This window comes from Stomoxys calcitrans, chromosome 1, assembly GCF_963082655.1.
Source record: "Stomoxys calcitrans chromosome 1, idStoCalc2.1, whole genome shotgun sequence".
Classification (NCBI taxonomy): Eukaryota; Metazoa; Arthropoda; class Insecta; order Diptera; family Muscidae; genus Stomoxys; species Stomoxys calcitrans.
Window position 1 is genome coordinate 204,104,153 of NC_081552.1, and position 25,976 is coordinate 204,130,128.

The 25,976-nt window shown below is 39.9% G+C and overlaps 1 protein-coding gene across 2 annotated transcripts in view; it reads right to left on the minus strand.

Moving 5' to 3' along the window:
- Positions 1-25,976, minus strand: part of LOC131995343 (uncharacterized) — a 466,869-nt gene that overhangs the window by 287,558 nt on the left and 153,335 nt on the right. For both annotated transcript variants that reach the window (XR_009397394.1, XM_059363984.1), the window contains exon 3: positions 14,649-14,745. Coding sequence is in view for 1 of the 2 variants with exons in the window: in XM_059363984.1 (XP_059219967.1) it covers positions 14,649-14,745 (97 nt within the window). In the remaining variant the exon portion in view is untranslated. The remainder of the gene's footprint in view (positions 1-14,648; positions 14,746-25,976) is intronic.

Consider the following 25,976-nt stretch of genomic DNA (forward strand, 5'->3'; position numbering starts at 1 on the left):
ACATACACCGATATGGCCCATTTGCAATACCACCCGACCTACACTAATAGAGAGTATTCGTGCAAATATGTTCAAACTGTAATCACTACGGTTGACAAATGGCAACATTATTGGAAACTGCCCAAAATCTGACAAACATGTATATAGGAGCTATATCTAATTCTGAACCGATTTCGAGCAAACTTCTCAGATAAGGTGGAAGTCGTCGAATAAGGCGTTGTACAAAGTTTGGGAAAATTGGTTAATAAATGTGATTGCAATGGCTCTAGGAGTAAAAATCGGGCGATATATATATATGAGAGCTATATCTAAATCCGAACCGACTTCTATGAAATTCACCAGTAATGTCGAGAGTCATAAAAAAATGCTTCCTGCCAAATTTCGAGAGAATCGGTTAATAAATAACCATTTTATTCCATTATTTCTGCAAATCGGACGAACATATATGTGGGAGCTATATCCAAATCTGAACCGATTTCAAGCAAACTTCTCAGGTACTGTGGTAGTCGTCGAGGAAGATGTTGTACAAAATTTTGGGAAGATTGGTCAATAAATGCCCGTGCAATGGCTCTAGGAGTGAAAATCGGGCGATATATGTATATGAGAGCTATATCTAAATCTGAACCGACTTCTATGAAATTCATCAGCAATGTCGAGAGTCATAAAAAAATCCTTCCTGCGAAATTTCGAGAGAATCGGTTAACAAATAACCATTTTATTCTATTATTTCTGCAAATCGGACGAGCATATATATGGGAGCTATATCCAAATCTGAACCGATTTCAAGCAAACTTCTCAGGTACTATGGTAGTCGTCGAGGAAGATGTTGTACAAAATTTTGGGAAGGTTGGTCAATAAATGCCCGTGCAATGGCTCTAGGAGTGAAAATCGGGCGATATATATACATGAGAGCTATATCTAAATCTGAATCGATTTCTATGAAATTCACCAATAATGACGATAGTCATAAGAAAATATTTTTTACCAAATTTCGAAAAAATCGGTTAACAAATGACCTCTTTATTGCATTATTACTGCAAATTGGACGAACATATATATGAGAGCTATATCCCAATCTGATCCGATTTTTTCCAATTTCAATAGGCTTCGTCTCTAGGCCGAAAAACATGTCTGTACCAAATTTGAAGACGATCGGATGAAAACTGCGACCTGTACTTTGTACACAAATTAACATGGACAGACGGACAGAAAGACGAATGGACAGACGGATGGACAGACGGACAGACAGACGGACATAGCTAAATCGAATCAGAAAGTGATTCTAGATCGATCGGTATACTTATCAATGGGTCTATCTCTCTTCCTTTTGGGAGTTACAAACTAATTCACTAAGTTATAATACCCTGTACCACAGTTGTGGTGTAGGGTATAAAAACGATGTTGGCTGGTGTATGTTGTCAGAATGAATGGAGATGTCCTAGCTAAAACATTAAAACATTTCTTCCAAGAAAACACCAAGTGTCGAAAAACATCTCGACACTAGGTTTCAGAAATTGCAGTAGCAATGCAGAAGATCGGAACGCCAAGAAATCTATTCTGAGTTCGGTTAATGGATCATACGATCAGTGCCAACAGCCAACTAAGTAAGTAGATCAGGTAAAGTCAACACTAACAACAAATCTCCCTCCCATTGTGCAAGCTAACAATTGCGGCGTCAGCCTCATCATCTCCATCAGAGTCGCCTGCGCCTTTTAAGCTATAAATCAAGCCATAGTTCTAGTAGCATTGGCAATGTTTTACTGTCTCATGTAAGCAATGTAAGTCTTTAGCAAGCTAGCTTGCCCATATTATATTCCCTGCTCGTCCTCTGGCAAACGGATGTTTACTTACAAACATCTCCAAAATAAGGGAAAAAAACAAAGATCAAGAAATAGGGAATGCTCTATGTGGAGATCATATTATGCTCGTTTTAAAGCCGGTTTTAGGGACCCACAAACGAAAACAAGAGTTGAAGAAACCCTTTGCCTACCTTAACAAACAATTACTACCGTTTTAGTTTTTTGTAAAAATTTATTATTGTGGATGTTGTTGTCTCTGCTAAGCATTTGTTTTGTGGGGACTACAACGAATATGATTACAAGACAACATCTTGAATAAGAGACACACCACGAAATCTAAATCCCAATCTGGATATGAATGCGAATATTTGCCAATGTGAACAGAAACAACTGCTTGAGGAAAACAAGTTCAAATAATGGGGTGTAATGGAATAAATTTCTCCTATGATTCGTACGTTTTCTCATTTTCTAGAAAGTTATCTGCGAACTTACGCGACCAGATGTTTACATGTACGTCTATGACGCTGGGAAGGCTCAGTTCGAATCCTGGTCTGAACATGAAAAGAATTCAGCGGTTGTTTTTTCCTTTAAATGATGGCACCATTTGTGAAATATCCTCTAAATGGTGTCGCTCTGCGCTACGCTGCTCCTACTCGGTTATAAAGAAGGGACCTTGTGATTGAGCTGACATTTCAATCGGACATCACATCATGTACAGTGTACATGACTGATGTTCAGTAAACGCCGGGGAGTCTCAGACTACCTGGAACCTAAACCAAATTACGATGCGATCTTCAGCTTTTCAAAGCGAAGATTGGCGGCAGGTATTTTTTTTTGAGAAAAGTGCGACCTCGATCTTTATGATAAAAGCTGAAAATTGTACGCTTGCTAATTATTAGATAAACCAGTAAGGAAAGGCAAAAGTCAGGCGGAGCCGACTATATAATATATACTATAGCCTTCGTACTACTTTCAATACATGGATCCTATGGTGAAAGCTAGTCAGCCTGTAATTTTGCATCCCTATTGAAATATTGTATAGAACCTTGTAAGATCTTCTTACGATAGGACCTAAATTGTGGCCACTACAGCCTTATATCCAATAAAAGATATATATGGGAGCTATATCAAAATCTGCACGGAGTTTGATGAAAATTAGCATGAGTCTAGGGCTTCAAATAAAACAACACAATTGTAGCTTCTATAATGCTATATGGTGTTGTGGTCTGGTGGACGGCGCTTCAAAAGTCCACCTACTGTTCAATACTCAACCGGATCCAACGCATGGCTTGTTTGTCCATCACAGGCGCACTGAGGACGACACAATCTAATGAACTGAATTTAATGTTACATCTTATGACTCTGGACATTGTGGCTAGACGAATTGATGCGACCACTGCCGTGAGGTTAAGGGAGCATTCTCATTGGTCATGTGGCGGCACTGTGTTATCCTTGGTACAATATCCGATGTTTCAGGCAGTGTGGATTACACCCTACCTGTGCCGCTATTTGATAAAAACTACTGTAAAACTATTCCAGTTAAACCCCTTGGAACTACGATATCCCTAGTAACAGAAGTTACATAGACTTCTCTACGGATGGTTCCAAACTAAACGAGCAGGTGGGCTTTGGGGTGTATTCTAAAGATCTAGAACCGGTCATATCGAAAAGGTTAACTGAATACTGCAGTGTGTATCAAGCAGAGATCCTTACACGATTGGCATAAATATCTTCTCAGACAGCCGGGCAGCCATTAAATCCCCGAAGAAAGTATTTCTGAACACAAAAACCGCCCTCGACTGTCGCAGATCTCTCAACAAGATGGGTGAACAGTTCTAAATGCACCTGTTCGGGATGTCGGGCCAAAGAGATATCCCAGGGAAGTGTAAAGCGGACGAACTTGCGAGGAACTACCCTTCACATTCCAGGGATAATGGAATCTGTGGGTATGCCTCTAGCGACATGTAAGCTAAGTTTTCGGGCCTGTTCCTGCCCGGAGGACAGCGAATGAGAGAAGGTCACAAAGAGGGGGCTGTGAGCATTCCAAAACTATTGTATGTGGCCAAATCTAGACTTGAGGAGGTCTACCGCCTTGCTGTCATTGGCTAAAACAGACGTCTCAGACATTGTGTCCGTCATGGCAGGTCACTGTCAAATTGGAAAATATGCTGATAGACTGAAGGTTGCCAGTAACGACTTTTGCAGAAGCTGTGAGGACATCGAAGAAGAAGAGACTAAAGAACACCTGTGTGTGTCCCGCACTAGCAGTTAAGAGGAGTTCCACTTTAGGTTCTGATTTCTTTGGGAACCGGTCTGATTTAGCGGATGTGAGAAATCGCAAGTTATTGGGCTTTTTAAAGCGATCTGGATGGTTCAGCAGTAGGAACTAGAAAGCATCCTCTTTCTTCTGTTCCTGTGGTATCACAACGTCTAGGTGAGTTTGATGGCAGACTGCCACTTAAATCTATCCTAACCATAGCCTTTAAAGTCCACATCGGATGAAAGATAAATATGGGAGCTATACATACCGATCCTGAACAGATTTTTATGAAATTTTGTACACGTATTGGGACGTCAAATAAATAAAGTGAAAAGCATGCTAAGTTTGGCCGGGAACCCATCACCATAGATTCTGCTAAAAATTTATACAAAATAAATTTTGTTGTAAGGCATCATTTTATTCTACATACCAAACATCTTTAAAACCAGAAAAAATTAAAGCTTCTAGGAACCGAACAAGGATGATCCTAAGACCAGTTTGCATGGGGGCTCTATCAGGTTATTGACTGATTTGGACCGTACCAGGCACAGTTATTAAAAGTCTTAACAGAACACTGCATGCAAAATTTTAGCCAAATCGAACAAAAAAGGAGGCTTGTAAGGTCTCAAGAAGTCAAATAGAAGATCGGTTTATAAGGGAGCTGTATCATGCTATATAATAAAGCAGGGGGCAAACCATTGAAGACTCCATAGAAAATGCCGCGAAATCCGTGCTTGGTTACCGGAAGCCTCCGCCAAGAAACCCATGGTACGACCAAGAGTGTCGAGATGCTACTGAAACCAAAAATGAGGCATGTAGAGCAACCCTGCAATCAGCAGCTACGCGCCATATGAAGAAGAGGTATCGGGAGAAAAGGAGAGAGGAGAAACGTCTATTCCGCAGAAAGAAAATGGAAATGAAATGACATGAGTGTGAGCGGATTGAGATGTACAGGAGCCAGAATGAAGTCCGGAAATTCTACCAAAGAATTAAACCTTATACCTTAAACTGAACCCATTTTTATGAAATTTTTCCCACGTATTGGGACGTAAAATAAAACATTTCGCGCAAAATTTCGCAAAGAGCGTACAAAAATTGTGCCTTCTAAAGCCTTAAAAGGCCATATCGAATGAAAGATATGTATGGGAGCTATCTCTAAATCTGAACCGACTTTTATGAAATTTTACACGTGTTCTGAAACGTCAAATAAAATATTTCAATCGAAATTTTGTTAAGATCGCTCAAAAATCGTAGCTTCTACAGCCTTTACCGGCCATACCGGATGAAAGATATATGTGGAAGCTAGATCTAAATCTGATTCGATCAATAGTGTTAGTCCGTGGACCAAAAAAGAAACTTGTGCAAAATGTTATGACCATCGGACAAAAAATTCGATCTATACCTTGATCACAAGAATACAGTAAAGACAGACGGACATAGCTAAATCGAATCAAGAAGTGATTCCAAGCCGTTCGTTATACTTATTAATGGGTCTAGCTTTTCTCCTTCTTAGCGTTGCAAAAAAACGCACAAAGTTATAATACCCCATACTTCAATGGAGGTGTAGGTTAAGAAAAGGATAAAATATGATTGAATATCAAAACAAGTGATAAAAAAAGATGTTCTTCACCAATCCATTAATGTAATCTAATTTGAGAAATTCCAAAAATTGAAGAAATTACAGCTACTTGAAGTACATTTGGGCTACGAAGGAAAAAATTTTAAATTTTCATAGCATTTTTAGTAATTTGTGAAAATTTACGCCATTTTCGATTTTGACTGGGGAGACTGATTTATTTTGGATTAAGAACGCATAATCAATGCACAAAAATCCATTTCATGTTGAAATTTGAAAAAAAAAAAATTTCGATGAAAAAAAATTTTGAAAATTTGATAAGGGGGTACCCTATGGAAAAAAGTTGAAAATCATCAGCTTGCCAATTATTTGAGCAAAAAGGCTACAATATGTTTAAGTATCAGAACGAGTGATACCAATATGAAAAGCGATTTTCTTCACAAATCCATTGATGTAATCAAATTTCAGAAATTCGAAAAATTTAAGAAGTTACAGCTACTTTAAGTACATTTGGGCTATGAAAGGAAAAACTTGAAATTTTCATAGCATTTTTAGTAAATTGTGAAAATTTACTCGATTTTCGATATTTGACTGGGGAGACTGATTTATTATGGATTAAGAACGCATAAAGAATGCGCAAAAATCCATTTCAGATTGAAGTTCAACAAGAAACATCGATGTAAAAATTTTGAAAAAAGTTGAAAATCATCGGCTTGCTAATTATTTAAGCAAAAAGGCTACAATATGTTTGAGTTTCAGAACGAGTGATACAATATGAAAAACGATTTCCTTCACAAATCCATTGATGTAATCTAATTTGAGAAATTCGGAAAATTGAAGAAGTTACAGCTACTTGAAGTACATTTGGGCTATGAAGGAAAAAATTTAAAATGTTCACAGCATTTTTAGTAAATTGTGAAAATTTACTCGATTTTCGATATTTGACTGGGGAGACTGATTTATTATGGATTAAGAACGCATAACGAAAGCACAAAAATCCATTTCAAATTGAAATTCAACAAAAAATATCGATGTAAAAATTTTGAAAAAAGTTGAAAATCATCGGCTTGCTAATTATTTAAGCAAAAAGGCTACAATATGTTTGAGTATCAGAACGAGTGATACCAATATGAAAAACGATTTCCTTCACAAATCCATTGATGTAATCTAATTTGAGAAATTCGAAAAATTGAAGAAATTACAGCTACTTGAAATACATTTGGGCTATGAAGGGAAATATTTGAAATTTTGATAGAATTTTTAGTCATTTGCGAAAATTTACTCGATTTTCAATTTTGACTGGGGAGACTGATTTATTTTGGATTAAGAACGCATAATGAATGCACAAAAATCCATTTCAGGTTGAAATTTGAAAAAAAAATCTCGATGAAAAATTTTGATAAGGGGGTACGCTATGGAAAAAAGTTGAAAATCATCGGCTTGCCAATTATTAGATAAAAAAGGCTAAAATATGCTTGAATTTCAAAACGAGTGATACCATTAAGGAAAGTTGTTTTCTTCCCCAATCCATTAAAGAAGTCTAATTTGGGAAATTCGAAAAATTGACGAAGTTACACCGACATGAAGCTCATTTGGGCTAGAAGGGGAAAAATTTGAAATTTTGATAGCAGTTTTAGTAATTTGTGTAAATTTACTCCATTTTTGATTTTTGTCCGGGGAGACCAATTTATTTCGGATTAAGAACGCATAACGAATGCATAAAAATCCATTTCAGGCTAAAATTCGACAAAAATCTCGATGTGAAAATTTTGAAAATTTGATTAGGGGGTACCCTATGATAAAAGCTGAAATTCGTTCGCTTGCTAAAGGCTAAAATATACTTTAATTTCAAAACGAGTGATACCATTTAGGAAAGTTGTTTTCTTCCCCAATCCATTAAAGAAGTCTAATTTGGGAAATTCGAAAAATTGACGAAGTTACACCTACATCAAGCTCATTTGGGCTAGAAGGGGAAAAATTTGAAATTTTGATAGCATTTTTAGTAATTTGTGAAAATTTACTCCATTTTCGATTTTGACTGGGGAGACTGATTTATTTTGTATTAAGAACGCATAACGACATAAAAATCCATTTCAGGCTAAAATTCGACAAAAAATCTCGATGTGAAAATTTTGAAAATTTGATAAGGGGGTACCCTATGATAGAAGCTGAAAATCGTCCGCTTGCTAATTATTAGAAATAAAAGGCGGCCATTATGAAAAAAAATTTCTCTACCAATCGATTAATGTAATTTAAATCTAAATATTGACGAAGTTGAATTCTACATTGTAGTGGAATGTGCCTTCAGCTTAAGCGTTATGGCATACATGGACCTTAATGGGGCATAGACATTCATTTTTGCTTTCAGTTCAGCAAGTGTTATGGATTTGAGCTATCCTATGATCCTGACGTACGTCAGTCTCTGAATTTGCCCCAAATTCTCTAAGACAAATTCTCCTAGTCTATGTTTGGCACTTTCATAACATCACCCCACCCTAATGTATTGTCCATCCTAAGGTAACTTAACTCATACAACATCGAAAACATTTTAGAAAATCCAAAACCAAAGGAAACCCAGAGTGCAGTGCAATGAAATCGAAATCTGGCAGATCGTTAAGATGAATACAACAAAACATGAAACGTTGCAAAACACTGCACTATGGAGCTCTCAATCTCATAGGTTGGCATAAGGAAAGTGGAATGTTCCTCGTAAACTTTTTACGACTTTACACAAAAAAAAAAAAGAGAAACAAAAAACAGCAAACCAAAAATTGCTTGCAATAAAAGGGAATTTAAAAAGATTGCGCGCAGCTCTTTTGTTTCCAAGAGGGGAATGAGCAGAATCTGGAAAAAAAATCTCTTCAGCCTTTGTTCTGGTCATGTGAAAACGTCAGCTGAACGACAACCAGGAACAAGCGATAACTGGCTGAAAAGGACTAAACGCCATCGTTAAAGGGTTAGGGAGCACTGCTGAGAGATACAACCGTACGTCGGAAAAATATATGAAAGACATTAACAAAACAGCAGTCGTTAAAACTGTGAAGAACTTACACAACACTCAATGTTATTGGGGTGCAATGGCCAAAGATAGCGAAGAGGAAGATAGGGTAAAATGAAAATAAATATTGAAATACACCTGACGGCTGCGTAGATACTTATCTATGTGACTTTTTATTAAAGGATATCTGAGATTTCTAGGATTTTGTTTAAATGTCGTATATGCTTCAACATTTTTATTACAATAAACATCTTTAAAATACTAAGACATATGACAATGTAAGAAGAAGCCAATACATGGTACTATTCTGTGCCGTAAGAGCTTTGATAGTAGAGTTGTTGCAGACTCTCTTACTTGCTTTACTTTAATTGTTTAATTGGCTATAACAAAGCCAATAGCCTTCCAAGCGCCTCCATCTTGTGCGCTCATTGTATAATCTCTGATACCAAGTTTCAAGATGTCTCCCACCACTTGATCTTTCCATCGAGGACTTCTTTGCTGGAACTTCTTCGTCCATTCCGACAACATGACCTAGCCAACGCAACCGTTATATTTTGATACATTAAACTATGCTAACGTCGCCATACAGCTCTTACAAATCGTGTTTCATAAAACGCCGATACTCTCCATCAATGCAAACTGGTTCACAAATTTTACGAAAAATCTTTCTCTCAAATACTCCAAGCGCTGCCTCATCTGCTTTCACAAGTACTCATGTCTCATAACCATATAACACGGGTAGTATCGGTGTCTTGTATACTCGTAGTGAGATCTTCGTTTGTCGAGAAGTGGCCTTGTTTCTCGACTGCTTACTGAATCCAAAGTAACACCTGTTTGCCAGTATTATTCTTCGCTTTATTTCAAAACTGGTGTCATTCGTTTTGGTTACGGCGATGCCGAGGTAAATAAAGTTGCTGACTATCACAAAAATGTGACTCCCAACTTTCTCAATTTTTTTTATCTGCTCGGTTGTAAAAGGCGTTTTGGGAGATGAAACCATCCATTTCGTCTTATCCCCATTTACTGTCAGACCCATTTTCATTGAGTCTCTTTCGATTCTTTCAAAGGCTGCCGTTACTACTTCCGGTGACCGACCCATGATATCAATGTTGTCGGCATAGGCGAGCAGGGTTTCATGTCTTCTGATTACATCTGCATCTCGTATAGTCTTCTCCAGCAGGATATTAAATAGATCACTCGATAGGCTGTCTCTTTGTCTGAAACCTCGTTTGGTATTAAATAGTTTCGAGAGATTCTTTCCTATTCTAACTGAGGAACGGGTATCAGCAGAGTCTTATTAATTTTGCAGGGATACCAAACTCAGACAAGGCTTGCAATACCTTTGATAATAAAGGAGTATCGAAGGCGGTTTTGTAGTCAACAGAGTGATGGTTGGTGTTGATTTGTCCTTCTCGGGTCTTTTTCAGGATTTGGCGCAGTTTGAATAACTGGTCTAGGATGGATTTACCAGGTCTAAAGCCGCATTGATACGGCCCAATTATCTCACTGACTTTAGGTTTTAATCTTTCACACAGTACGCTCGAGAGTATCTTGAGACTTATTCCTCTGTAGTTGGCACATTCCGTCTTGTCTCCTTTCTTGTGTGCGGGACATAGTATGTTGGGGCTTCAATCATAGGGTATGCGTTCTTCTAGCCAGATTGCGCAGGCAAGCTGATGCATAAGCCTTATCACCGGGTAAGCCGTCGGCTCCTGCTGCCTTCATTCTATACCATCATCATTGATTGGTTCTGCGCTATACTATTCACCGCCAACGTCAGATACTAGCAGTTGGGTAAAATGTTCTTTCCATATCCTCAGCATGTTATCTGTGTCAGTTACCAGATTTCCTTCTTTGTCTCTGCAGAAGGATGTGCCTTAAACCAAAGCCATTGGTTTGATGTTTAATTCTTTGGTAGAGTTTCCGGACTTTATTCCGATTCCTGTACATCTCAATTGGTTCACCCTCACGACTTTTCATTTTCTTTTTATTTCTGCGGAATAGACATTTCCTCTCTCTTCTTTTCTCCCCATACCTCTTCTTTATCTGGTGCGTTCCTACTGATTGCAGGGTTGCTCTTTATGCCGCATTATCGGCTTCAGTAGCATCTCGACACTCATGGTCGTACCGAAATCCTTTTGTCGAAATCCCGATAGCGGTTGAACGCGTAGAGCTAGACGCTTGAAATTTTGCACAGATACTTAATATTGAATATTAATGGTTCAGATTTGGATATGGCTCCAATATAAACCGAACTCCCGATTTGACTTCTTTATCCCATGGAAGCCACAATTTTTATCCGATTTGGCTGAAAATTTGCACATAGTGTTCTGTTATGACTTTCAACAACTGCGCCAAGTAAGGTCTAAATCGGTCAGGAACCTGATATATAGCTCCCATATAAACCAATCTCCCGATTGAACTTTTTGAATTTTGTATGCCACCTTATGGTACCCCAAAAACACGAAATTGGTATAAAATTTTGTGGTCAAATAATCTGGGGGGACGCCCCATCCTAAAACCCTCCCGAACGGACATGTTTACCGATTGGGACAATGTGGGTATCAAAAGAAAGGTATTTAAGAGTAAAGTACGAACTTGGTATACAAATTTCGCCCAAAGTCTTCGGGGGAGTCCCCCAGCCCTAGAAAACCCCCAATAGGACTCTTTCACCGCTTTGGGCAATATGGGTTTCAAATGAAAGGTATTTAAAAGTAGAGTATAAATCTGACATAAAAAAATGGGTATCAAATGAAAGGTCTTTGGGAGTTGACTACGAATCTGGTATACATATTTGGGATAGAGTCTGGGACCAGCCCACCCACTAAATACCCTTCAATAGCACGTGAAGTTCGATCTGTATAATATGTGAATTAAATGAAAGCTCTATGTCAGTAGCATGCAAATCTAATGTTGGTATAAGGATTCAAGTATCTAGGTCAAGTCTAGCCGTCGTGCCGTTCAGCAGGGTCTTGAAGGGGGGACCCTCTCCTCCCAATAAAAACAACACCAAACTATCATGTAGGACGACCGAGAATATATTGCACTCTAATGAAAGGATGTGTCAGAGTGCAATCCCTGCCCTATCCTACCCAAAAAAGGAATTGAAAACAATATATGAAGGCCGATCAGGATAGAATAGGACAGCAATTAAAGGCCTTTGGTAGTAGAATAGACATTTTACCCTCAAATTGGTATATACACAGGAGGACCTGTGGATATTTAAAAATGTGGTATTCCAAGTGGTAGCTTTGAAATATGATTTTGCGGATTTTTCATATAGTCGCCGTTGACAATTTTTTTCACAGCTTGTGACTCTGTAATTGCATTCTTTCTTCTGTCAGTTATCAGCTGTTACTTTTAGTTTGCTTTAGAAAAAAAAGTGTAAAAAAGTATATTTGATTAAAGTTCATTCTAAGTTTTATTAAAAATGCATTAACTTTCTTTTAAAAAATCCGCAATTACTTTTTGGGCAACCCAATATATAACCAAAACAAAACAAAATTAATTTGTGAGGATCCGAATGAGATCCGGTGCCCTGAAAATGTTGATAGTCACCTTCAAAATGCTTGACATTATAGGGCCAAACACGAAGCTAATATTACTTTAGGGTCCGCCCCTTATACTCCTTCTTTCAAACCGGCCATGTATGCCTACTATGGAAATTGATAGTAGAAAACGAATTTGATATAAAATTTTGAGGCCAAGTGTTTCGGGAGTCGTCTCACCCCATAAACACCCCCTAAACCAATAGCAATTGGGGCTCAAATAAAAGAAATTTGAGAGCAGAGCATGATGCTGATATTTTTTCAGGGCTAAGTGCGTGGTTGGCCGCCCCACCTTACATACCCCTCAAACTGGACTAATTTTTCGGATTTTTGGGATATCTAGGGGGTTCGCGCCACCTTCAAAAGCCTCCCAAATGGAAATATAAACCAATGATGACAATATGGGGCTCAAATGAAAGGTATTTGAGTCTAGATTACGAATCGTCAACCTCACCCTCAAAAATACCCCCGACCGGATATATTTACCGACCACAGCAATATAAGGCTCAAATGAATGGTATTTGGGAGTAGAGCACGAAAATGATATCCACTTTGGGGCGAAACATCTGAAAGGCCGTACCACCACCCCCAAACAGGACTTATTTCCTGACCATGCTGGTATAGGGCTCATGTAAAATAAAAGAGTGAAAGAAAGGAAAGGGCCCGCTCCGCTGCGCCTGTCCAGCTGGTATTCTACTAAAATCGAAGTCATTAATTTGGGTGATTCAGTACATTTGGAAGTAATTCATTATTTTGCAACATTTAGTATGTTCACGGGTATGCCATTATTTTAAAGCAAAAAGTATTATTAAATCGAAGCTATTATTTTCCACACTTCGGTATGTTAAGAGTTATGTCATTATTTTTAGCACTTCGGTATATGTACGAAGAATTCATTATTAGTCTTCTGGTGGTATTATAACTCTGAAGCACTTTCCTCGAAGATCATGCCCATGTTAAAGTATTACTGCGGATATATCTACAAGTAAGTGGTTACTGAAACTTGTTTCTGGTTACCCACCGACTTACCCGGTAATATGACTTTTTGCTGGGTAAGATCTTGAGACATTGGTCTAAGGTTCTACAAAGTGCATGAAGTTCTAAGTCGTTCGGGCAAGTTACATATGTCAGTCCAGAAAACAGTAATTCGACATTTTGCAATAGGACTGGCACTTGTGGTGTTGGGTACAAATGGTGCTGACCACAACCAAGTGTTAGTTGCCTGTTCAAATGTGCATGCAACATTGTGGAACAGCGAAACGGTCGGTAGGACGGAGCAAATCCTATGGGGGGATCCAGATCGTGAGAAGACGAGGCTATTACTGAAGGGAAGCAAGAAGGAGGTCAGTATAGCTATTGGTATCATAACGGGACACATAGGACTACGAGCTCACTTGTGTAAAATCGGTGCGGCAAGTGATGGCATGTGTAGGGAAGATGATGAGACGTAGAAGCATTTCCATTGTCATTGCCCGGCTTTTGCGTCCAACAGATAGGTGGAGACACAATACCAGACATGAAAGAACTTAGGGGAGTGGTATTGAAAACAATTAAGGATTTTGTAAGTAGCACAGAATTCCTAACTTAAAATTTTTTTTTAGAGGTTACTTTCTAGTTTGTAGAGCGCATAACAAGCCGATTACTGGTTCAGGGGTATGTCCATAGTGGCATGGGGCGAATTAATATCTGAACCCTCTTTTCGACCTAACCTAACCCTAGTTGCCTGTTTGCATTATACTTTTGTATGATGGAAATGATGCCGGATATACAATCGCTTTAAAAATGTCAAACTTAAAGCAAAATGTCGTTGTTGGCTTTCTTTTAAACTTAAAAGCATTACAAGACTTGAAGAGAATTTTATTTCTAATTAGAAGCTATTGCAACTGAAAGGATTATTAATCCTTTCATAGCCCTTTATGATGTGCTTTTACGTTAGCTTTTTCCTTCTTCAAAAAAAAATCATTTTTCTTATTCTCTTTATTGGTCGTCTTTCTTTTTATACAGTTATGGGACGCTTTTTCTGGAATCAATGATTAATGAGAGGAGTTTGTTGGCGTTTTGCTCCTTTTGTTTAGACAAATTTTTATCCTTTTGCCAGACAGATAGACTGAAAATAATGAAATTTACATACACAGTACGAAAATGGCAAGATGGAAAGCAAAAAGTTTGTAAGCAAAAGAAAGTACACTTCTAGAAAAAAGAAAAAGAGGAAGACCACAAGCCTCTTTGTTGTTGCTGTGGGCCCCCATTTAAAGGGTTTTAATTAAAACTTAAGCAAGAAAAAATATGAACACAAAGGAATACAGGAAGGTTTTCTTTTCTCAAAAGCAAATTTGTTTCTTTAATTTAGAAAAGAAAAAGGGCAGATTTACATAAATTTTGTATATTTTCTTTTTCATAGTCTCCCAGGGAGAGAGAGAGTAAAATGAAGATGATGAATTATACAATTAATAATTTTGGTACTCACCACAAAAGGGTTGGTCTTTGATAGAAGATGTGTTTCTGTAGCGCATGTAAGGTATTTGGTTCATCCGATTTTTCTAAAGTTTCGAATCTTTTGTTTGCTGCAAAGAAAAATTTGTTTAAAATTTTCATATAGTACCATGTACATCGATCAAGAACAAACTATGTTAGTATCTTGGATAGGATGCAACGTGTTGAATATGATATATGCTCAAGGATGGATGAAGCAGATCTCAGACAAATGGTGCGCTTAGGTTATGGAAATTCAGCATGCGCAACTACGGCTACTACAACCAACACTTTTACCAAGGTAAAGTAGGATCTTCAGAATGGGAATTCCCAATAGAGAAGATTTACTGGTGAATATAAGGCTGAGCTAAGAAAATAAAAGGGCGAGCTGAGAAAGGCTCAGAACAAATCCTGGATGGAATTCTGCAGCTCCGTAGAGGATGCAATGTAGATGCCTCAACAAATACAACAAATTTTGGCCATGAACATTCCACTAAGGAACAGGGGCAAACTTCTCATATATCAATGAGTGAAGTTTGATTCAAGTTTAAGCTCAATGATAAGGGGCCTCCTTTTTATAGCCGAATCCTAACGGCGCGCCGCAGTGCGACACCTCTTTAAAGAGAAGTTTTAAATGGGATGGTACATGTTGCCAGCATTAGGAAAGGAAAACCACCGCTGAAAATTCTTTCTGATGGTCTCGCCAGGATACGAACCCAGGCGTTCAGCGTCATAGGCGAACATGACAACCTCTGCGCTACGGTGGCCTCCAACTGAGGCCTCTAGGCTAAGGAAGATTACGGTGGGGTATATTCAGAAGTCAGAGAATGGACAATGTTTAGTGAGAAAACACTAGAACCACTTATTGATAAACATTTCCCGGAATATTCTCCAACGGACAACGTGGCACCCGAAGAGTTTAACACTGGAATGCATTCGTCGGAGGTTAATGGGGAAATTGTGTCTGAGCTGAAAATCCTTTGGGCGATAAGAAATTTCGACTCCTTTAACTCGCCAAGTCCTGATGATGTATCTCTGGCTGAATTACAAGTTGTGTCTGATAGACTGGTTCTTTGGATTCGGGAGATATACTCTGCTTGTATCAACATGTCATATATACCGTTGGGAGGCATTACTCCTCCCGAGCCTCGTAGGAGAATTTCCATTCGCCTAGCATCAACAACAACAACAACTGCTTTCCATGGCATCACCGCACACATTTGCCGTGGCTTCAACCATACCAGGCCATGTGTTAGGACGGTCCTCATGGCACTGGACCTATCGAAGGCATTCGAAGCGTACAGCCATGCCCAATTATGTGAGGACATCGCCAACATGTACCTCCAGCCAGGCCTGAAACAATGGGTCGCGAAATATCTGTGTGGTCGCCCGTCATTTGTGAAATTTAGGGATAAGAAGTCGAAGCACCGTAGAGTAAAACAGGGACTTCCCCAAGGTGGTGTGATATCTCCGGCATTGTTTAACCTAACTTGTCATCCATTCCACCCCCTCCAGACGGCATAGAGTTCGTTGAGGTACACGTTCAACCTATTGCAGATATCATCAATGGGTGGGGGGCCTGATGCCATGATCGTACAATCGTCCGCATATGGCATCAGGCCCCCCACCCATTGATGATATCTGCGATAGCTTGAACATGTACCTCAACGAACTTGCCTCATATTTCGCTGCAAGAAATCTGAAGATATCCGCCACCAAACCTTCAGCCACATTGTTCACAACAAATACGCGTGAGATGAATACTGAGCTGACTGTGATGGTCGATGGAGAAATTATAGCGACCATCAAGTGTCCCAAAATACTTGGCGTCACATTTGACACATTCTCCCCACATGCCACAACAATCTGCGATAAAGTCAAAAGTAGAAACAAGGTCCTCAAGTCACTTGCTGCCAGCACTTGGGGTGTAGACAAAGAAACCTTGTTGACCACGTACAAAGCAATTGGCCAGTCTGTGGTAAGTTATGCAGCGCCATCTCTGAATAATATTCAAATCTGTCACAATGCCGCCCTCCGAACTGCGACGGGCTGTCTCCTCAGTTCTCATGTGGACCACCTCCATCAGGAGACAAAGATCCTACCAGTGCGAAGGCATAACTACATGCTGTCTAAGCAATACCTTTTGGGCTGTTATCGCAATGACCATCCAAATCATCATTTTGTGGTTAGATATCCACCGCCCAGAAGCCTTAAGGTTGGTCTACATGATCTAGAGCGTAAGGTTCAGCGCTACAAGAGAGAACCTCTAAATCAAGCGGCATATCAAACAGGTCTAAACAACATTCATGCAGACCCGGTAGCAGATGCGGTAATTGGCTACTGGGTGAATGTAGTCCTTGGAGAACGACCGCCTCCCATTACACCTGAAGAAATCGACCTCCCCCAGCAAATCAGAGTAGTTCTGGCTCAATTACGTTCCGGCAGATGCAGCCGCCTCAATTTCTACAGAGCTAGGATTGATGCCGACGTGCAAGATGTATGTCCCGATTGTAACCAGGGAGCGCACGATACACGTCACCTGTTTAACTGCCCACCCAGACCCACTCGACTCAGACCCAGATCCCTGTGAACACACCCCATCTTAATCGCAGAGTTCCTGGGTCTTGACACTCAACGGAATCAAGCAGACGAAAGGTAGAACACAATAAACTGCTACAACAAGAACAACAACCAGTGGGATGGAGGAACACAAAGGTAATTTTCATTCAGAAAGCAGGAAAACCTTACCACACAAAGGCGAAAGATTTTCGTCCTATTAGTCCGTCATTCTTTATGCTGAAGACTCTTGAGAGATTCATACGGGGGTTGCCTTTTATATCTTGGGATTAGAGAACAAAAAAATGTTAGTCATTAAAAATCGCTTTAATGTTTTTCAAAATATTCCCCATTAAGATCCATGCACTTTTACATGCCTTTGAACCAATTGTCGAAGCCCTTTTGCCAATCTGTTTGAGGTATCTCCAAAATATGCATTCTGAACTCATACACCCGCTTCTTCAAGTTTGGAAAAACGTTGACCTCTCATTTTATTTTTTACGTACGGGAATAAAAAGAAGTCATTCGGTGCCAAGTCAGGACTATACAGCGGATGACTCATCAAATCGATGTTTGGAGTGTTCAAAAATTCATTTGTTTTAGCCGATGTATAAGAGCTCGCATTGTTGTGGTGAAGAAAGATTCGTGTTCGGCAGTTGGTTTTCCTGATTTCTTGGAAGACAACTGGCAACCAAATGGCTGTGTATCAATCAGAATTGAATGATCTGCGTTGCTCTAATGGTACAATTGCGACATGACCAATTTTTCTGAAAAAACAGGCGATCATTAGCGTGGAAGTGCTTCGGGCGCAAGCAACTTTTGTAAGATTTGGCTCATGTTTAAACACCCATACAGTCGACTTCTGTTTACTTTCGATGTCTGATTTCTGTTACGATGTCATAGACGGAGCATTTCTTTCGACCAATCGACACGAGCCTTTTTTTGAGCGATTGACATATTGTGTGGGATCCAACGCGAACAAATTTTCTTGACGGTCAAATGTTCATGCAATATTGAATGAAAGCTGGTCCCACTAATTCCTAAGATTGTCTCAATCTCAAAATAGGTAACATGACATGGTTTTTGAAACAACAACTGATTTTGGACGACCTTCAGGAAATTCGCCTTGGAGTGAACTACGAATTGAATTCACCATACCATCGATAAACAAAGCTCCATCGAGCTTCATCCCCAAAAATGTAACTAAGCTCTTCATCGGTGCACTGTTGTTGAGTTAATCCACGTCGAAAGTTGTAAAAAATAATCGCACGAAAATTTTGACGATTTAATTCCATTTTTTGGGCGAGATGAATCTTTCAAGATACTGTAAACAACACAAATAGCGCTCGTATGTCAAAACGTCTTGAGTACGTTTAACCTCAAAAATATCAGGCTTTACGATAAACCTGTCACTTGGCAGATTGCAAAACAAGGGTAAAGGCAACCCTCGTATATTTCGAATCATCGTAAATTTTAAGACAATTTAACGATGTCCTTGTGGACATCGTACAAACATATCCTGAGGCACAGGTCCCTGGATCGCCTGTTGCGGCAGCAGCATGCACATAGTAATGGCAAATCTACTGAAACAGCCCTTCACGACCTAGTCGGTTACACAGAGGGTAGCATTTCTTGACATTGAAGGTGCTTTCAATAATGTGAAACCGATGTCAATCATGAAGGAGTTGGAGTTTCGAGGCATCAACTCTACAGTAAGAATGTATATAACAGTAGGTTATTATAACTATTGCCTATTGCGGTTAGGGGAAAGTTTCCCAGCACTCTAAGAGATATACTTCAGGAAGCTCTACGTGCCACAGCAAAGTGGGGCTACCGAAAGTGGTCTAGGTATAAATCCGTACAAGGCAGAGATAGTTCTTATCAGCAGGAGATACAAGTTGCCTACAGTGGCACCTGTCTCCTTGGGAGGAGCGAATGTTCCATTTACAGAAAGTGCAAAATACCTGGGTGTTTTGCTGGACAGGAAATTGAACTTCAAATTCAACATTTCGGAAGGGGCAAGAAAGGCAACTCTTGCCCTATACACCTGCAAGAGAGCCATTGGCAAAAGTTGGGGGTTGAGACCGCTCGTCCTGTATTGGGTACATACTGCAGTTGTCAGACCTATAGTGCTATATGGTATTGTGGTCTGCTGGACGGCGCTTCAAAAGTCCACCTACTATTCAATACTCACCGAATCCAAAGGATGACTTATTTGCGCTTCACAGCCGCAATGAGGACGACACCATGTGATGCACAGAATTTAATGCTACATCCAATGCCTCTAGACATTGTGGCAAGGCAAGGGAGCTTTCTCTCTGATCATGTTGCGGCTACGGACACTGTATTATCCTTGATACAATATCCGATGTTCCAGGCAGTCTGGATTACACCATACCTATTCGTGATAGAACCGATTAGAACTACGATATCCCTGGTAACAGAAGTTACATAGACTTCTAAACGGATGGTACCAAACTGGACGACCAAGTTGGCTTTGGGGTGTACTCTGAAAAACTAGAACTGGCTGTATGGAGAAGGTTACCCGACCACTGCAGTGTATATCAAGGAGTGGCTAAGATATAATGTCATAACGACGATCGGCATAAATATCTTCTCAGACAGCCAGGCAGCCATTAAATCCGTGGAGAACGTATTGCTGAATTCAAAAACACCGACACCCTCGACTGTCGCAGATCTCTCAACTAGATGGAACAGTTCAAAATTCACCAGTTTTGGGTGCCTGGCCACAGAGATATCCCAGGGAATTGTAAAGTGGACAAGCTTGCGAAACTAGGAACTACCTTACACATTCTAGGGAAACTGGAATCTGCGAGTATGCCTCTAGCGACATGTAAGCAAAGTCTTCAGGATGAAGGCCCGAAGGGCAACGAATGATAGATGGTAACAAAGTGGCCTAATCTAGACTTGAAGAGGTCTACTGCTTTGCTGTCATTGACTAGAACAGACGTCTCAGTCATTGTTTCCGTCATGACAGGTCCATGTCTAATCGGAAAACATGCTGACAGACTGAAGATTGCCAGCAACGACTTTTGCAGAAGCTGTGAGGACATCGAAGAAGAATAGACTATAGAACACATTCTGTGTGTGTGTCCTGCACTAGCAGCTAGAAGGAGTCCCACTTTAGGTTCTCATTTCCTTGAGAACCTGTCTGATTTAGTCGATGTGAACATTCACAAGTTATTGGGCTTTTTAAAGCGATCTGGATGGTTGAACGGTAGGAACTAGAAGGCATCTTCCTTCTTTTGTTCCTGTGGTATCACAATGAACAAAAACGTCTAAGTGAGTCTGATGGCAGACTGCCACATAAACCTAACCTTACCTATATGCCACCATATGGTAACCCAAAAACACAAAATTGGTATTATACCCTACACATTCCAGGGATACTGGAATCTGTGGGTATGAATCTAGCGACAGGTTACCCACCATAGATGAGTTCACTCGGAGGCTAGTTTGGCCCACTGTCATACCGTAGAAAAAAAAAAGAGAAGAGAAAGAAGAAATGAGACCTCGTTCCAAATCCAGAAGTTATACACGAATAAAAACAACTAAACACATGTGAAGTTCGGCCGAGCTGAACTTTGGATACCCACCACGATGAATGAATTAATCATTCTATTTTATTATAGCTCCCCTACCATATCCATAGTTATATCTAAATGGCAGCTGGTCTGGTTCACATTTTATCCTGGTCCCGAGAACTCTTATTCAAGTCACAGATTCAGCGAAATCAGGCAATAAATCCTCTTTTGAGGGATAAAGATAATAAATTGGAAGATCAGTCTATATGGCAACTATATCTAAATATAGACCGATCTGGATCGTACTTGGGTCGTGTGATAACTGGAAGCTTAAACAACTCACTGCTTCAATTTTCTGGGAAATCTTTTTAGGGGACAAAGACCATGGATCGAATTGCCAAGTTCGTTGAACGACTTTTCAATATGAACCGAACTTTGCATGGGTGTAAGAAATCATAGAAAAATATAACCTCCAAAATTTCTGGCAAATCGAATAATAATTACGGCCTCCAGAGGTTCAGAAAGTCAAATTGGGAGATTGGTTTATATGACAGCTTTATTAGAATATCAACCGATTTTGACCATACTTGCACAAATGTTGAAAGTCATACCAAAACGACATATGGAAAATTTCGACCAAATTGAATAAGAATTGAGGCTTCTAGAAGCTCGAGAAGTCAAATCGAGAGATCGGTTTATAAAGCGGCTTTATCAGATTATGGACTAATTTAGAACATACTTGAAGCAGTCGTACGACTTCTGCAAAATTTCAGGCAAATCTGATAAGAATTGCGCCTTCTAGAGGTTCATGAAGTGTAGTCTGTTTATAAGGCAGCTATATCAGGTTATAAACCGATGTTCAAAGTTATACCAAAACACCACGTGCAAAATTTCAGTCAAATTAGATAAGAATTGCGCCCTCTAGAAACTCAAGAAGTCAAGACAAAAGTTCGGTTTATATGGTAGCTATATCAAAACATGGACTACTTTGGCCCATTTACAATCCCAATCGACCTACACTAACAAGAAGTATTTGTGTAAAATTTCAAGAGCCCAGCTTTACTCCTTCTAAAGTTAGCGTGCTTTCGACAGACAGACGGAAGGAGGGATAGACGGACGGACATGGCTAGATAGACTTGATGTAATGAAGATCTAAATGGGGTCTTAGACGTTTATTTGGAGGTGTTACAAACTGAATGACGAAATTAGTATACCTCCATCCCAAGGTGGAGGGTACAAAAACAGGAAGAATGGAGAACCTATCGCTCATGCAAGCACCGGACCTTTTCGCACCTTCCGTCGGAACCATCCCATCCAGTCCACAAATCTCAGGAGACCTTCCAGAGAAACGTTCGCAAGATCACATAGATCGCGGAAGAAACGCCTCCCCACAATGGAGAGTTTGCGTTCCTGCAGACACGGACATTAAAAGAGAAAGTGCTCGATAGTCTCCTCCCCACAATGGAGAGTTTGCATTCCTGTAGACACAGACATAAAAAGAGAAAGTGCTCGATAGCCTCCTCCTCATTGTCATCAAGACAGCTCCTACATAAGTACGGTATTCCCATGTGCGCCGACTTGCGGCCTGTGGCACAGTGTATCTTCATGACGCCTGTCATTGTGATCGGCGACCTCTTATAGAACTCCAGTAACTCCTTTCGTCCTCCTCTGGTCGATGACAGACCAGTGCGCCTTAGCGGTCTGGCAACCATTCGCTGAATCCCAACACGCCACCACCCCGCTTTGGCCAACTTCTATGTTCAGTCGCTCGACAAAAGGTGCATAGGCAAGACCTGCAGCTGGCTCAACCGGCGCAGTAGAATCTCTTCTGCCGCATTCGTCCACCACTTCATTGCCTAAAATACGTTCATGCCAGATAACCCTTATCAACATCACATTGTGGACCCAAAGCTAATCCAGGGACTTCAAACAGTCCGCCATACTGCCCACATACATATCTCTCTTCTCTTGCGGATACTGAAATGACGCTTATCTCTCAGACATACCGAACTGGAGTGCGCCGGTTTTAGGACAGGTTAGGTGATAAAGAGGGTGCAGATATTAATCCACCCCATGCCCCTGTGGACATACACCTAAGCCAGTAATCGGCTTGTTTTACGCTCTAAAAACTAAAAGATAACCTCGAAAAAGAAAATTTTAAGTTAGAAATCCTGTGCTGCTTACAAAATTTTGAATTGTTTTCATACCACTCCCCTAAGTTGACTCATGTCTGGTATTGTGTCCCCACATAAGTTTCGGTGTCTTTTAGCCGGGCAATGACATAGGAAATGCTCCAACGTCTCATCATCTTCCCTACATGCCATGCTATCACTTGCCGATTCTGCATAAGTGAACTCGTAGTCCAATGTATCCAGTTATGATACCATAAGCAATGCTGACCTTCTTCTAACTTGCTTTCAGTTATCGCCTCATCCTCTAACGATCCGTATTACTCCACAAGATTTGCGTCCAGTCCCTTACTTCGCCGTGGAGCTATCAGTGAAGATCCAGGTCTATTTTTTTCAAACACAGCTTTCGCTTTCCATCCAACCTTCCTAGGAATACGAATCCAGAATGCCCTAATGACAATCGGTACAGGTGTAAGTTAGTTGAAGATTCGTCTCAGTCAATCCTCCGCATCCATAGCATCCGGTATGGAACTGTGGCCGCAAAACACCCTGAGCGCTTAGCTCCCTCAAGCTAAGTGCGATCTTGACGGCGCAGTTTAGAATATTGGCCTCAATGGACTGCATATCCAGCATCGCCGGCAGACTTCTCTGATTTCGCTAGCGCTAGATGACGAACATGGTACCAACATTTAGTTAAAACTTCTTACTCTAAGACCATTTGCGGCATAAAACACCCTTATGATACTTTGTTCTAAGTCTATCTTAATTTGTTTTTGTGACCCTGACAATTTAAATAGATGTCGATCAATCGTTAACATATGGGATTGACACGAAGGCATTTCTTTCATAAATCAAAAAACTAAAACGAAGATTAATTCAAATAAATGTGACAAATAAATTCTTAGAATATTGGCCGCACAACATTGTTGCATGATATTAAATGTCTATGTGGCTGTTGCCAGCAACAAATCAACGGAGACTCGAATATACCCTCAGCCACATTACTAAACAAGTAAAAGTGTGCTTAGTTCCGCTGAACCGAATCCCACATACCCTCCATAATGGATCGCATTTGTCAAGTACCTGCAAAGTATATGCAACCAAAGGATAATGGATTAGAATGACGATACTACCAAAGCTATATTTTGTTACGGAAGACTCGTGCCATATGTCATTTAGATGTTGGAGATCGTACCATAAGTCCATGTGCAAAGTTGCATACAATGGGGTAATTGTGCCTTATAGGGGGTCAAGAAGTTAAGTCGGCAAATGGGTTTATATGGGAGCTATATCAGGTTACGAACCGATTCAGACGATACTTGACACGTATGATAAAGATTGAAGATGGAAGAAATCATGGTACAAAATTTCAAATCGGATAAAAATTGCGCTCTCTCAAGAAGGCTTAAGAAGTATATTCGAGAGATCGGTTTTCATGGGAGCTATATGAGGTCTTAGACTTAGATTAACACCATAATCAGCACGTATGTTAAAGTTCAGAGAAGATATCATTGTATAAATTGAACATTATTAATTTCAGCTAAATCGCATAAGAATTGAGGCCAATACACCCAGAAAAAATTTAATACCAAATGTGCTCATTTCAGTACCATATGGTATTCATAGTAAAGCAACACCGTATGCTACAAAAAAAATACCGGATGGTATGGATGAAACATAAAATGATTAATACCGTTTGGTACTAACCTTATTACCGAGCTGGTATTGCTTTCAATACCAATATGTTATTGATTTTAATACCAGACCGTTAATGGTTTTAGTACCAAACCATTCTTGATTATTCCACCCCTAATGAACCAAACAAAAACCATTGAAAATAATTTGAATATAACTTTATTTTCATTATTTATGTTAATTATTACAAGAAGTAAAAAGGCGTTCAGCCGGCCCGAACTTTGGATACCCAACACCTCGGGTATATATGTAACCACCATTCGTCATAATCCGGTGACAAAAGCATAGTTTATGCCCCCATACCAGCTATATCCAAATATGGTCTGGTTTGGACAACATTCGACTCGGATATTGAGCGGTCTAATAAGTACAAGTCATTGTTCAATTTTGTAGAACAAAATAATTGTTCTTTTGATAGTCATATCCCAATATAGACCGATCTGAACCATATACGGCACGGATGTCAAAAAGCCTGACATAAAAGGGACCTAACACAACTCAATGTCCTAAATTTCGGCGAAATCGGCCAATAAATGCGTCTTTTATAGGTCCAAGACCTTATATCGAGATAGGTCTATATGGCAGCTATATTGAAATCTGGACCGATTTGGGCCAAATTGGAGAAGAATGTCGAAGGGCCTAATGCAACCCAGTGTCCCAAATTTCGGCAATATTGGACAATAAATACGCCTTTTATGGGTCCAATACATTAAATTGAGAGATCGGTCTATATGGCAGCTATATCCAAATCTCTACCGTTATGTGCCATATTGCAGAAGTATGTCAAGAGGCTTAACTTAACTCACTGTCCAAATTTCGGCAACATCGGACAATAAATACGCCTATTATGGACCCAAAAACCTAAATCGAGAGATCGGTCTATATGGTAGCTATATCCAAATCTGGACCGATCTAGGTCATATTACAGAAGAATGTCGAGGGGCCTAACGCTACTCACTGTTCCAAATTTCGGAGAAATCGGACGAAAAACGCGTCTTTTATGGGTCCAAAACGTTTAATCGAGAGATTGGTCTATATGACAGCTATATCCAAATCTGGACCGATCTGAGCCAAATTGAAGAAGAATGTTTAAGGGGCTTTACACAACTCATTGTCTTAAATTTCGGCGACATCGGACATTAGGTGCGCCTTTTATGGGCCCATGACCCTAAATCGAGAGATCGGTCTATATGGCAGCTATATCCAAATCTGAACCGATCTGGGCCAAATTGAAGAAAGATGTCGAAGGGTCTAGCACATGCCTCAAATTTCAGCAAAATCGGATAATAAATGTGGTTTTATGGGCCTTAGACCTTAAATCGGCGGATCGGTCTATATGGGGACTATATGAAGGTATAGTCCGATATAGCCCACCTTCGAACCTAACCTGCTTATGGA